The sequence below is a fragment of the Fundulus heteroclitus genome, chromosome 22, assembly GCF_011125445.2.
Source record: "Fundulus heteroclitus isolate FHET01 chromosome 22, MU-UCD_Fhet_4.1, whole genome shotgun sequence".
In the NCBI taxonomy this organism is placed as follows: domain Eukaryota; kingdom Metazoa; phylum Chordata; class Actinopteri; order Cyprinodontiformes; family Fundulidae; genus Fundulus; species Fundulus heteroclitus.
Window position 1 is genome coordinate 30,455,863 of NC_046382.1, and position 15,813 is coordinate 30,471,675.

At 38.6% G+C, this 15,813-nt stretch overlaps 1 protein-coding gene across 3 annotated transcripts in view; it reads left to right on the forward strand.

Annotated features, from left to right (window-relative positions):
- The window catches only part of grid1a (glutamate receptor, ionotropic, delta 1a), a 347,515-nt gene that overhangs the window by 217,185 nt on the left and 114,517 nt on the right, over nucleotides 1-15,813 (forward strand). For all 3 annotated transcript variants that reach the window (XM_036126094.1, XM_036126093.1, XM_036126092.1), the window contains exon 4: nucleotides 8,509-8,714. In XM_036126094.1, the coding sequence (XP_035981987.1) occupies nucleotides 8,509-8,714 (206 nt within the window). The remainder of the gene's footprint in view (nucleotides 1-8,508; nucleotides 8,715-15,813) is intronic.

Sequence of the window (15,813 nt, forward strand, 5' to 3'; positions counted from 1 at the left end):
CACAGCGGAACGTTTGTGTACCAGGTTCCGCCTCATGTTCTGCCCTCTACACGCCCAGATTCAACCATAAATGGTCGATGCAAAGCACCTCATGGATGTTAATGTGGCTTAAAAATGGGTCAGCTGATCATTTTATTCATCATGGTGACATGGAAACCAGTAAGAAAAAGCAAAGAAACTTTGGGAAAATTTCACAGAGGCATTTATTACATTTGTAAATAAGAGGTAAAAGTACAGATGTTGCTCACATTAAAGTAATCTGTTAAAAAACAAAACTTGATTGCTGTTTTAAATGCCAGAAGACCGCCATATTCCTCTGAGGCTGTGTGTTCAGATCGACATTCAGAGAAGGGCGCGAGACCAGGATGAATGAGAGATTTCCCCCACAATGATAAAGACCTCACCCCCCCCCCCCCCCCCCCCAAAAAAAAAAAAAATACTATAATAAATAACATAGAAAAAAAAAACACACAGCAAAAAGCACTTTAGGAAGCTGACGGACACCGCGCTGCATGGGTGTGAGCGGTAAACTCGCTGTACTCTGGGGGCTGGGGAGCAGCCTTTCAGCACCCGCAGGGAGGTGTTGCCACTTATCCCTTTAGGTTATAGCAGAATGCAAGGCTTGGAGTCTAAAGCGGCATCTTGGCCAGTCATCATCTTTGGCCAGGAAATATTTGATCCCTGAAACCACATTTCTTTCTAATTTTCCCATCTACAAGATCTTCCAAACGTGCCAATGCATCCATTGCGCAGCATTACGCACAAGTGTGTTAGACTTCTTACAGCAATTTAAATGATTGCCACACACCTTGTCACAATCTGTTAATCTGTGGTACACATCACCCTGGTGATCATTGGGGAGAGGGATGTGATGGTAGAAAACTCAGATAAAATGTTGTGCAGACTTTTACTTAATATTTAAGATGGCTTATGGGATGTTTTAAATTATTTTATTGAAAGGTCCTTCTGTACAGTTATGCGACACCAGTGCAAGCATGACTAACACAGCAGTTTTGAATGCATATGATCAAGTCGATCTACGATTAATGTCTGATATGGAGTGAAACTGAACATCTGAGAGGAATCATGATGCAGTTTGGCTGCAATTTACCACTTTACCATCTGTGTCGCTAAGTTTCGCTCCCTCCGAAATAAGCAAACGCCTGGGTCAGAGTTGTCGGGAGGACCGCACATTTTCCTGTCAACTTTTTTTTTTTTTTTTTATAGATCCCAACTTTGACATACGTACATTTTAGGCCCCATTTTGTGCGTACACAAGATTTATAAATGAAACCCCTGGACTGTTCCTCAGTGGTCCAAAGTCCTATTTTCAGATTAAAGTAAATTCTGTATTAATTTAGAAATCAAGTTCCCAGAGTGGAGAGGCACATAATCCATGTTGCTTGAATTGCAGTATGAAGTTTCCAAAGTGAGTTATGGTTTGGGGAGCCATGTCATCTGCTGGTGTTGGTCCACTGGGTTTTGTATGGAGAAGCTGATTTTATTTTCCAGCAGCACCTGGTAACTGCCCACACTGCCAAAGGTACTAAAACTGGTCAAATGATGGTGTTCTTGTTCTTGAGAGGCCAGTCAGTTCCCTGACCTGAACCCCATAGAAAATCTCTGGGCCGTTGTCAAGAGGAAGATGATAGACCCCAGATCCAACAAGGCAAACAACCTGACGGCAGCTATCAAAGCAAAATGAGCAGAACAGCGAGTGTAAACATTTTTGCCTGTGTGCCTTCACAAATATGCGGAGCATATGCTGATGATCAAACTGTGCAATTATATGGGAGCAAATGTAAATTCTTACCACCTGCAAAGCAATGTATCAAGCCTGAAACTGATTGCGGATGCGGTTTTTGCATCTCTATGTAGTATGTCTAAAAGTCAGGTGCAAATTTGCACGTAAAAATGCCTGTGATCATTGTGGCCAGAAATTATGTACGGGTACAATGAGTGCCAATGGAGAGAGAGACTCTGTGTGCATGTGAACATTTAAAATGCATTCAATATCAATTTAATATTAAACAACTCCTCCTAAGTGGGAAATACTTGAAGGATTCAGCCTGAAACACTACCCTCAGCACAGTCTTTAGAAAAACACAGATAAAAATAAATAAGAAAACATTATTGTTTTTTTATATCAACAAGGTATTCACCTACATATCCCCATCATTTGATAAGGGATCTGTCAAAATAAAAGTGAAGAGTAGAAATATTAGTCATAAGGTAAACAGAGCTTTTCATTCAATTTCATTTTTTATAATATTTGTTCCCAGTATATTGGCTATCCATTGTCAGTATTGATTAATTACTGTTAACCTGTTGGTCATATACTTTCAAATTAGATTTATTGGATTAAATCTGACAACGTGTTGTGGATGGGCAAAATAAATAAAACAAAATTGTCACAAATTGTTTGAGACCAGGCTTTGACCCAGACTATACTTCACCCAACAACTTGGAGTCCATCTAAGCGTAGTCTGATTGGACCAAATAAACAAAATGTAACATATAGATAAAGAACAAATGTTGACATCAACAGCTGGCATGCCAAAATAAATGTGTTTGACCAAAATAATTAGTTTGTGACATATTCTAAAATACTTGTTGCTATAATTACTGCAACAGGTGCATCAACAAAGTATCGAGCAGAGGCTGTAAATAATTATGCACATGCAATTTCTTAGATTTGTATGTTTAACTTATTTGCAGAAATGGCTGTATGATAATTTTTTGGACAAAGTAAAGCACATACATTCCAGATGCATACAAATGGAAATCATACATTTATTCTGGATTTCATGAGAACAAGATTCCAGTAAAATGTGCATAACCCCAATTTGGTCGTAGCAGATGGCTGTACACGTTTCTGCCCGAGGTTTTTTCCTGTTGAAAAGGAATTATTTTCCAATGTGGCGACATGTTTGCTCAAGGTAAAGCATACATGCAACTTCAATTACATAAAGTAATTGGCTGAACTTCCTAGGCTACTTAACTTTATACCATTTGTCATTATAAACTGAATCTGACTTTCATAACAAAATTAGGATCAACTGAGAATGAGAATTCAACTATTCAAATGATCGTTTTGCTTTGATTATATATTTCTTTGTTTTGTAAAGTGTCTCAACAGAACATTAGCTGTAAATTGGTGCTGCACAAAGTGAACAGAATCAAACAATGGCTCTGCTGTCTGTTATTCTCCACAGTGATTTTTTTGTCATTCAGGCTTGTTCTCATGAGAAAATCCTGTCCTCTTAGCACTGTCTGGTTCAAGGAAACATTCAACCAACCTGCCATCCTTCATAGTTAAACATCAGCAATCCTTCAACGACTTGTGATTTAGAACAGGGCTGAGACATACTGAACTAAAAGATAAAGAGTCTTTCATGATAATCAGATCTTTGAAGTTTATAGCTTACCTATGTGCTTTTTTCTAAAGTGATGGACCATACCAGGATATAGATAGTAATGAAATATAAACCATGATGTCAAAAGACAATAAAAAGAAAATCTGTTATTCAAGGTTTTGGCAAGTGTGTTTTTTTTTTGTAAGATTAGCTGAACCCATGCTTTTCCAATTCTGACATTTTTCTAGTTTTGTGGTTTCAAAGGGATGCCCCTTTGAAAGATCAAATCTGGAAAAGTGCAAACAACTGGAGAAAGTGTTGTAACAGTAATCCATAACCCTTTACTTGGTGTTTATTTCTTATTAGAACATTTTCTTTGAATGATTACTTAATGTTATGATTTGACAATGTCCTCCATTGTTTATTGTTATTGTGCTTTTTTCTACATTACTAGCATAATGAGCAAATGTGTATTGTTCAGGTATTGGCCAAAAGCAGATACAATTATGTAATTTTTAAAGAAATAGGTCTGAAGTCTAAATGCATACTTGTTGGTATCATTGATCATAAGGCATTAGAAATGTAAACTTTTTAGCAGATGCTTCAAGCAGAAATCCTGATTAACAGATTTACTGCCACATGGATATGATGAATGAATCTCATAAGCATGAAGTAAGATATATTTTGTGCTTCATCTGTTTACAGCACAAATCTGTATTTAATTTAAAATGCTGTGGTGACATGGAGTGTAAATCTGTAATAATAAGCAATTAAAGCTGAAGGAGTAATTTCTCTCTGCTCTAGGTGTTTGTGGCTCGTAGATTACAGATATGCAAAAAAAAAAAAGTCTATGTTGAAAATAATTAACAGATGCTATTGTTGCAAGAATAGCAGTGATTGGTTTAACTGCTTGATGTAAGTCTTGAGTAAACAGGCTTGTGTAGAACCTATTTTCCCTGTGATTTCTATTTGGCAGTTCTGTGAAGTAATAAAAAAAAAAAAACTCCCTTTGATCATGGCATGCTTATTTTTGCTTTTCTCAAATCCAAAAGTGAGTTTGCTTTACTTTTACCACGGGGCTAAAACCCATGTTTTAGTATGGTCATGGGTTTTATTTTTTTCAGCTCAGATGCTTAAGAACGATGTAGTGTTGACAGGATAACACGAAGAAGCAGAAGGATAGTGCAACAAGCAGTCTGATACGAGAATAGAAAAATGGTTGAGCTTTAAAATGTACAACTTTCAGGGGTGGTTTCTCAAAATGACGGTTGGATAAACATGACCAGAAATCAGACTTATAATTTCATGTTAATCTTCTTTTCTTCACTCCGTTTGATGGCAGAGGGCTGCCCATTGGAAAAGTTTGTGATGGGTTTGAAATGTTGACTTTAAAAACCAAGATTTCTATTAAAGTCCTGGAGCAGCTAAGCATAAAACCTTAATCTGTGAGGTTACACATCCTAGTTTGTTTGTTGGAAATGTTTTGATACTATACTGCTTTTCACTCCAGCCTAAGTTACTACAGATTTCTGTTTTCCTCCCAAAAGAACACAGTTTTAGCTGTTATTTAACCTAAAGATACTGATCTTGTTCAGCATCTGTATCAGACCAATAATGGTGTCGATGCTAGATTATATAGCAGGCAGTGGTAACCATTCCAGTCAGTGAGTAGCTGCAGGTCAAATTTTGGCAGATGGTTACACACCTAAATCACAATAATTTAAAAAAAACGAATCAATCGGCCATGAAAATGTTACAAATAGATCAACAGTTTTGTTTTAATGAGGGTATTTGGCAGATTACCATGGGCTGAGCCTATTTTTGAAAAGCTTCTCAGCATCACCTTCTTTGTAAGTTTTAGTGAAAGTAGAAGAACTAGATAATGGTAATGACAGAAAATGTAGCCCATTGACAGTTGGGGATTAGTTACACAGATATACACGGGAAAACTCTGCAGTGACACTCTACACTTTTTAAAAGAGGCTGTCAAGCAGCTTGAGCAGTGGTGTTGGGGTCCAGCCAAGGAACAAGAACTGAAATAAGCACAGGGAACTAAAGAGACTGCTTAATACTCTTGATCCCAGAATGCACAGCATTTACCCATTTCCATCACAGCGTTAATTAAGAAGTTTCACAGGTTTAAACCCCGTGAGGGTATAAAGATAATAAAGCCACACAAAGTAACATTTTTCCCTCAGTATATCCTCTTCTAAGTCCCTGTGATGGTAATCTAAGTGTTTATAAGACAACTGAAGGGGCTGCCATCTCCCCGTAGTGTCTCTTGTCGAAAAATCACACTTGCAACTTTCTGTGCACCGACCCAGAGGCGGTCTTTTGGCTCTGTTCTCATTCTCATGGTAAGACGACCAGCGCTCTGGCAGCCCTGTGTAAGGCCATCAGCATCAATAACAGTTACTAAGTCTGCCTATTATAAGCAACATCTTGTAAATTCTGTGAGTTGCAGGTTGTGGTTTATTAGGCTTGATTTTGACCGTGAAGTCTCTTATTTGGACAACAAACTTACAGAAAACACAAATAAACACCAAATAAAGAAGCAAATTTGTAATTTCAAAATTGTATTTGAAATGTGGTAATCTTCTCCAAATAGATTTGCATTCTGCATGTACTGACAATGATCGCACGTGCTCTCCTCCAGCTCCAAAAACATTGGATTCTTTAAGGTTTTCCTTAACTTTATCTAACTTTGGGTGTAATCGTAGGTTTGTTCAGACTGAACTATGACCTGTCTATGTTATTTTTCTCCTACTTCACTAAGACTAACAGTCACTAATACTAACAGTCATAGTAACATCAAATGCCTGAGCAACCACCAGCTGGTGCTTTGATCTCCATGACAAGAATAAATTAAAGATGCTGACTGCTCTCCACACCAAAGAAGTCCATGAATTGGTGGTAATGGCGACTTACGGCACCTTAACTTTTGTCAGTGGTGCTGGAGCTAGGAGTTCAACCTGTGGGTTGACTGTTCAAACTCCTCATTTGTCCATGTCAGTTGTTGTCGTTTCCTTGGTCAATACACTTCCCCTGCTTTGCCTTCTGCTGGTAGTCAGAGGGCCAAGTGGCTTCTGCTGTGAGAAGCTCTTTGGAGTCCTCGGACATGATAAAGCGCTACACAAGTGCACGCAATTCACCATGGAGCTACATTCACTTACTGGATCTTATTTACCAGCTTGTAGTGAATAAATTCATCAGGCATTTGCATCTCTCATGAAGTTAATGTTTAATCCCATAAACCTCATAGTTTGAACAATGATCCCACATTATAGACTTCATGCAGTTTCACAACTCCTACAAACCCTAGCAGCTAAAACACAGTCAGTAATTAGTTAAATGTACTCAGGTAAACTCTGTTTATTGTTTTATTTTTATTTTATTTTTACCCCCAGGCTTTCTATTACACAGATGGTTCATGTGGAGGGAGCGCACAGTTTCAGTTGCCTGTCATTCTTGTTTGTGATTTAATCATCTGTGTCTGGCAGCAAATCAGGGGAAACCAAGAGCTAATCACCAAACATTAGGAATGTTTTAGATGTGAGTGAATCTGACCTGACATTAACCAGAAACTATACAAATAAAAATATGATAATTATCTCAGCCTTGAAGCTGGATAGATTTAATGACAGGATGGTGGTTTAGGGAGAGTCTTCTCATTATGGTTAACAAAATGAGAAATGAGATTAAATTGTAGTTGTACATGAGTAACTTAGTAAATCCTGAATATACCATATTTGGACATAAAAGATTATTCTAAGGGACAAGACGTAAAACCGAGAAAGGAAAACATTGAATGAATTTGAACATTGCATTTGAAGTGAAACGAAAGCACACATATCTCTGTAGTAGGATTTACTGTATTGTTCTTTTTGTATTTAAAGAACTCCATCTGTGTCTACAATTTCAGTTTAGGCAATTGAAAACATTGTGTGTTTGTGTTTGCGTGCATTTCTAAATAAGAGTTTCAAAGAGTGTTGCTGGAGGAGTTTGACACTTCAGAATGATGAATGATTTAATTTCACATTTTGTTCTCCTCTTTGAGCATTTGTAATCTGAGGAGAATCCGGCAGCAATTTTTAGTCTTTTTGCTACCTGAAAGATAAATGGCAATACATCAATTGTAAGAAGAAATCAAACCGTGCAGCTAATTCTTATGATTTGTTTCGCACGGTACTTCGTCATGTTGCTTCTGTTCTTCACCCAAGGCACTGACGCGCGCCTGCCCACACACACACAAACACACACACACACACACACACACACACACACACACACACACACACACACACACACACACACACACAAACAGTCACAAAAAACAACAACTTTAATTTACCAACATTTTTCTACTCCACTCAGATCCTGGCCGTTCGTTTCCCCGTGTGTTGCCCAAATCTCCAGTCATAAAAAGTTCTGTTTTCTTCACTATGCACTGTGTCAAAAATCAGCAGTTATTTCTTGAACCTCTGATCCTACATAGGTGGTTTTCTTTTTCCATGTACAGTTTATGTATTTCTGTTCTGACTCATCACACATGTAGATATAAAACATGACACACACACACACACACTCACACACGCACACACCTCTTTAGTGGGTACAAAAAAAAGTGAGGCCCCAGTGATTTTTCTAAGCTCTCTCGTTAAAAATGCAGCATGACTTGGCACATGCTGGGCAGCTGCTTCCCTCTGTGACCGTCGGGATTGCTGTGCTTAACGTGATCCCTCTGCTGCATATCACTTTTGATTTGTGTTTGCGGTGCAGGAATATTTTTTGGAGTGGTTTCCTATGCACTAAAACTAGACACATGCACAGAGTTCTCCAGGGATAACAGCACCTGCCTGGAGGTTGACATTCTGTAAACCCTGGGAAGCAGAAAGAGACAACTGCTTGTTGTGTTTTGTCACTCTTTAGATCAGGAGCAAAGAAAAAAAAAATCTGCCTTCAAGCCCTTGGAACAAAGCCTGAGAATATTGTTTGCATGTGCAGGTGTTGAAGACACCGTCTGCTTATCAAGATTTGTGATTTTTGTTTTTTCCTATCCTCCCGGGCCAAAGCAACACCTGTCTGAAGAAGTATTTGCTTTTTCTTTGTGTCTTTGCGTGTTTGTTTCTGACCATGTCGGTTCTTTCCTCAGATATCCGAGGGCTACAGACCTTCATGGACCAGGCATCTCGGCTCGGTCTGGATGTGTCCCTTCAGAGGGTGGACCGCAACGTCAGTCGAGTATTCACTGATCTCTTCAGTACAATGCGCACGGAGGAACTGAACCGCTACCGGGACACTCTACGACGGGCCGTGCTCCTCATGAGTCCTCGAGGAGCTCAGGTGTTCATCCACCAGGTAAGTTATATCACTGAGCCTTCTGTTCATTATTGTTTCAGTAAGTACAGGCGGCGAGCAAAAGAGTAAGAAATGAAACAAGATTCTATGGAATAAAGATAATGATCCATGCTTGAAAACATGCTCTGAAACCTCTTAGGTGACCTCAGGTCTAACTATAGATTGTCACAACTGCAGCCAAGAAAAATAAAAGAAATGCATTGAGTAAAGGATAAATTCCCTTGGTTCTATTGGGCATTTTCAACTACTATTGATCCAATATCCTGTCTGCACCTGCTTCAACCTCAGACAAATCCCATGGCAGAGGTGAAACCAAGATGTGTTTCACCTTTGATTGAGTTGACCTTGTAAAAGCAAAAAGTCTTTCAGGAATTGTTAAATAAACTACTATGAAAAAAAGCTTTTTTTTTCAGAATAAGGTAATTTTTACTTACTTTGTATATTTTCAGTAAAAGTTGCTTGTTGTATGGATCCCAAGCTTCAAAATGTATCCAAGATGATGTTTAAATAATTTGTTAATGAACAGCTGGATGCCCAGGTGATTCTAAAGAAACTGTTTTCTTGCTAATCTTCTTTGCAGATTGCCAACATTCAAATGGTCATATCATGTTCAATATTTTTTTTTTAAGTTTGACCTAATTGAAAAGGTTAGATTTCACTTTTTCAGGATCTGTAAATATCACAAAACGGCCACGGAGAGACTTGTTGCTGTGACCTGTCACATTTTAGGATAAGTTAATGCATCAAACCCAATAACAGATTTTAGGCATGATGCAATTTTACATTGAACAAATCATGAGTTTTCTCTTAACTCAGGATTTCAGTGTTTAGTAGTTTGGAGGATTTTTTAATGGTGACTCCATGGTCATACCCAGCTGAATAAAGTGCTGTTGTGCTTTTGCTGAACTGAGGCGGATTGAAAGCGCTTGCGTAGCACAGGCAGTGTCGAAAGCAGTGAAAAATGTGTCGGCGTGAACGTGATCCGAGCGGCTTGTTCAGCTCTGCAAACACATCACAGTCTGACAGTTAATCTTCTGCCCATCTGGCAAGGACAGTGAAGCATTGATGATTTTTCTAACCCAAATAAAAAACACTTGGATGTAAAATTCACCCATAGATGAGGAGTTTATATGTGGTTGTAAATATAAAAAGGTGGCAGTTACACAGCCTATTAAGCAGTATCTAGGTCTCTGACTGTTGTTGTTTTTTTCTTTTATGAATTTGTGATTAGCTTTGGACAATTGAGACTAAAATCTGACCATCAAAGTTAGGACAGTCGGTCTCCTTTGTTGTTCAGAATTTGTGAAGTGATTAATTTATCTAATTGAAGATTTTGTCAGCTAATGTGCTTAAATAAATTAGGATTGTACATAAAAAGGAACATTGAAGTTTTTTTTTTAAGTCACTACTTAACCTGCTTTTCAGTGAATGATTAAGCTTTATTTTCTGATGATAAACACATTGAAATGTGTTGTTCTGAAGAACACTTTTTGTTATGTGAGCAAAAACAATAGTAGATAAAACCAATGACAATGACACAATATCAACAACATTGTGAGATGTGTGTGTGTGTGTGTATATATATATATATATATATATATATATATATATATATATATATATATATATATATATATATATATAGCTTTAAGCTTTATTTCTAATGATATTTGTATCAGAACAGGTTCATATTTGAATTGCCACTACTTGCCAAATAGTTTGATTTTAAAATAATTGTCTCAATAGGGAAAGAAGCATGGTGTATGTGACCCCTTCATTACTTCAATACATTTTGTCAAGAATCCATAATTTTATCATAGGATTTAACCGAACAGAAACCATTGAAGTAAGAAGGATATGACTGCTTAACTTCATGGCACAGGGCATGATGAAGTTCTGGGATTCAAGCATCCTAAAGAGTGATGGGCTTTGCTTTTCTTGTTGATACCACAAAGGAACTGAATGCACTCGATGAGAAATTGCAGGGCCCAGCCAGCTTGTCAAAGCAGCATATGACAATGTTTAAGCCTTCTCCAGAAAATTGGTTCCAATGGGAAAGACCAACTCTCCCAGAAACACATTTTTTTTGCAGCATGCAAAGCTTTTGTGGGCAAGGGCTAAACATTTGGTGGTAGGAATTATACAGATAGCAATGATTAGCTATAGGAACTGTTACGTTGACTTCAAGAGACACAGAGCTGCTTTACAAATATTTGTAAACCCTTTATGTGGAAAATGTCCCAAATATGCTAGAAATAGAGCTACTTGAAGTAGCCTATAGAGCCAGTATATGCTTAAAGGGAGGTTCAGGGATGCAGCAGAGAAGGTAGGTAAGTTTTTAATAGTTACCCTGTACTTTCCTGAGCTTTGCAAGACGTTAAAGCAGACCATGTGTCTTTATCTGGATGACATACCGGTATGAAAAAAACTATTCTTGACTATGAAATGTGTTAAACTAATTAACATATTTCAGATATACTTCAGGTTTCAACTGTGTTCTTCTTTGTAAGTATAAATGCCGCCAGGTCTCTGGTCATTAGAAGAGGCACAACATGCCTTTTCTTACATGTAAACAGTAATGTTTGTAAGAATATTTTATGTTCAGAAGCAGCTGGGCTTAGATAGGGCAGGTAGAACTGAGAACAAAGAGGAGTGGATATATATGAAGAATGAGATGTAGGAAAGGTATGAGGGTGATTGGTTGAAGAGGACTAGCAGAGATGAGGTGAGATCTGGTTTATTGTAAGGGAGGGTGGGGTTGAAAGAACATGAGTGTGAAGGAGGGGTGACCTGGGCACAGCCCCGCCTCAACGACATGCTCAACTTTAATAGGCTATAATTAGACATATAAACTTAAATTATATAAACACATTACACCTATATGTAAAATCCTACTAGATTATTGTGACAAAACCTTTGTAATGAAAGAAAAGTATATATATATATATATATATATATATATATATATATATATATATATATATATATATATATATATATATATATACAAACTTTTCTAAGGCACTGTATACTAAATATTACTGACATTTAACCATCTTTAGTTACTCTTTCCTTTTTACCAATTTCCTGCACCAACTCTTGTAATTGTTCTTTCTAATGTGAGCAACCATGAATAAAGCTTTGACCAACAGTGGGTCAGAAACATCACTTGCAGTCCAATTAGCTTTTTGTGGATGCTGTTCCATAAATCTAAAAGTTAAGTGCTCACTGACAAATAAATTAGTCCACAGGTTGTGAATACATCAAGGCTTTTAGGTCTCATTAATGACATATTGCTTTGATCTTTTTTTCCTTACTTTCTGGGTGTTCTGTTTTGGTACACAGACCAAGTCGGCTGCAGACATCCTCTTGTCTCATTGCTCTGCATTTAATTCAGACAGTTATAGTCCCCTAACATCATGTATACAATTACCATGAGGCATCCTGGGGACCAAGAAATAAGCATAACTTTAAATTCAGCACAGCACATGAATCCTCCTGTGAACATTTTAATATTTTACAAGCAGCGGAGATTTGTTAATTCAGAGTTTTATCAATACTTTATTGGATGTTTTCATAGGCTGCATCCGCTTTGCATCAGACATGTAGGGGGTATAAATATGCTTATATCTGAGAGGGAAAAAATTGTGATTGTCTTATAAAGAGATTCATCATAAATACCAGACTGTTCAAGGCATTTGTAGTTGGGGTTGTATTGGGGTTTTAGTGATTTATGGGTGGTAAAATAAAAGCATCCTGGTGCTGTAAAGTACTGTAGTTAAAACAATATGGACTTGGTCACTTTCAGCAGAGTAGCAGCAATTTATCTCATAAACCTGATTTGTTTTACAGCTTTCTTCTTTTCTGCTCTCGAAATTCATCTTCCAGTATTTGTTGAGCTTGATTGTTTCCCATTTCCCTACGCTCTGTTTGTGCTATACTGAATACTTATTCATTTTCAGTACCCATGGTTGGATTACTAAACAGGCCAAGAGAGATGCAGAAAATAACCCCAAAGAGATGCATGGAGGCTGCAGAGAAACTACGGATGATTCCTAAGCGCTGTGAAATAACCACAAAGGGATTTAACGAGACCACAATGTCTTTGCTGAAAATTACAGAGAAACGCAACAGGATTGTAAAGATGAAAACAGGACCATGGGATCAAAAGCGACCATAAAAGGGACGGCTGTGGTCCAATGAGGCAAACGTAATGTTTCAGCGAAACAACAATCACAAAAGCTCAAATCAAACAGAATTCAATTTATTCAATTTGATTCAAAATATGGATTACAGTAATGACTTCACATACAGTTCACATACATACAGACAAATGTCATTCATACCACAGGCTGATTTAGGTTTAAAGTAATCTTTTCATTTTACCAACGCGTTTTCTTCTGACTGGAAATAACAGTAAATTTGTGAAGAGAGCCGTCAATAACCCGACTTCAATCTGATAGAAAATCTGTGATGGGTGGTTAGGGTAATGCGACTCTGTGAGGCTTTGTCAGGCATCTTGAGGCTGCGAGGCCAGGAGGAATGAGAGGAGGAATCGAGTGACATTGAACATCTGAAGGGAATCATCATGCAGTTTGGCTGCAATTCACCACTTTACCATCTGTGTCTGCAGTTTCCCCTCACTCCAAAATGAGAGTATGCATGGGTCAGAGTTGCGGTAGGGGGCGCACGTTTTTCCGTCAAGTTTCTTTTGTTTATAGATCCCCACCTTTGCGTGGAAAGAGACGTACGTAAGTTTCAGGCCCAATAGTGTGCGTACGCAAGCCTAACAAATGCAGCCCCTGGTCAGTTCAGTAATAGAGCAGTTTGTTATTCAGTGCCAGCTCTTCTGGTGTTAATGAAATTAACAATAGGTGCACGAAAGGGCAAACATTGAGACAACCCCAAAAACAGAAATGGTTTTGCTGTTGGAGGCCACAGAATTTCTTTTTTCCTCTCCTTTTTTTAATTTTTCTTGATTGCTTTCCATTAATTTTGCATTTGATCAGTGTCACTACTGGTAGCATCAGAATGAGGAGATCTGGACCCTAAACAGGTTACACAGGCAGTCCAACTCTACCAGATTGGCACGTAAATATGTGCCATTTGCAGAAAGTTCACTGTGTCTCCCACCACGTGGTCTCAAGAGCACGGAGGAGATTCCAGAAGACAGACAGTCACTCTAGGAGAGCTGGACAGGGCTGTCAGAGGTCCTTAACTCATATGCAGGACCGATATCTGCTCTTTTGTGCAAGGAGGAACAGAATGAGTGCACCCAAAGCCCTACAAAGTGACCTTCAGTCGGATACTGGCATGAATATCTATGACCAAACCATTGGAAACGGATTTCTTGAGGGTGGCCTGAAGGCCAGACATCCTCTAGTAGGCCCTGTGCTCACTGCCCTGCACTGTGAAGCTCGACTGCCATTTGCAGAGAAAACTTAAATTGGTCTGGCACTTGGGCCCTGTATTTTTTACAGGTGAGAGCAAGTTCTCTTAGCGTTCATGTGACAAGCATTAAAATGTCTGGGGGAGCTGATGCGGGTGTTATGCTGCCTGCAACATGGTTCAGCATGTTTGGTTTGGTGGTGGGTCAATTCAATTCAATTCAATTTTATTTATATAGCGCCAATTCATGAAACATGTCATCTTGAGGAACTTTACAAAGTCAAATTCAATCATATTATACAGATTGGTCAAAAATTTCCAATATAAGGGAACCAGTTGATTGCTTCAAAGTCCCGACAAGCAGCATTCACTCCTGGAGAAGCGTAGAGCTACAGGGAGAGTGTTGGTCAGTGTTGGTCTGGGTAGGCATATCGATGCAGGGACAGACAGATCGCTACAGGATAGACGATGGCACCCTGACTGCCATTAGGTATTACGCTGAAAATCCTTAGACCCGTTGTTAGACACGTAACTGGTGCAGTGGGTCCCAGGTTCCTCCAGAAGCATGATAATGCCCGGCCACATGTGTCAAAATGAATAAAATACAAGAAAGCAAGCTTCCTTTTATTAAAATCTTGTCCTCTGTCTCACATATATATGACCTTTAGTCTCATAGTTTTTGTATTTTAACAGAAGTTAACTATTTGGTTTCTATAACATCTCTTTTTGCTGTTGTAACACCATGACAGCCTTTCGAAGATGTTGATATGAAGAACATCAAAGGTGGTGTCAGATGGTGTGTTAGCTCAGCAGGCCGGTTGATGGATGAAGCGCCAAAGCTGGGTGAGGTCTGCGTCATCTGTGGCAGCTAAACCAGCCCACAACAGTAACAAGCACTCTTGTCTGCTGCCAAGTGACATGAGAGGAGATAGAGATGCTGTTCAGGATGGCAGGAGGGTTAAAATGGGAAGAAAGGAACACAGAAAAAGCAACAGCACAGACAAGAGGGGTGCAATGGGCGAGATAAAAAAAAGGGACAAGAGGAGACAGATGTATGGATGAAAGGTCAACCATGAGAAAGGGATGTGGCGCTACAGGGGGGTACTCCAACATTATAAAGCACCCTGTATGAAATAATAATAATGGATGAAATCTAACAGAAGAGATGGCAGAGGAGGAAGACAAAGGAGATGAGTGCAGAGACATCACCTAATGAGGACAGGATGCTTTAAAGCAGTGGTTGATTTATGTGAGGCTGTAATGCATATTAAAGAAAGCAGTGGTAGGTGTGCCCAGTTTTCAGATCATCTCCTAATTAAACACTGATTAATGAAAACGAAACTGATGCAGACAGTATTTCCTTGTTTAATCACTGATGATCTCTGCCAAGAGAAGCTGAAATTAACATTGGGTCTCAAACAGCAGATTTGATGATAACCATGTCATTCACTAAGAATAATGTTCTGTACTTGGCTTTAGTTTCAGCTTTACAGCAACACTTGAGAACAAGTTGTCCCTAAAACTCACTTAAGTGAAAAACCGGCATTCAGTTGGTGCGTTCAAGGTCTGTTATTACTCTGTAGGCGCAAAATCAGTGAATCCACATCGCTAACCTTTAGCTTCTTGCTCACAGACATCACCAACCAGGTGCCCAGATACTAAGAAATCCTCAACGTGTGTGCTTTATTTTGGCAAAGTGTCTGCAATACGG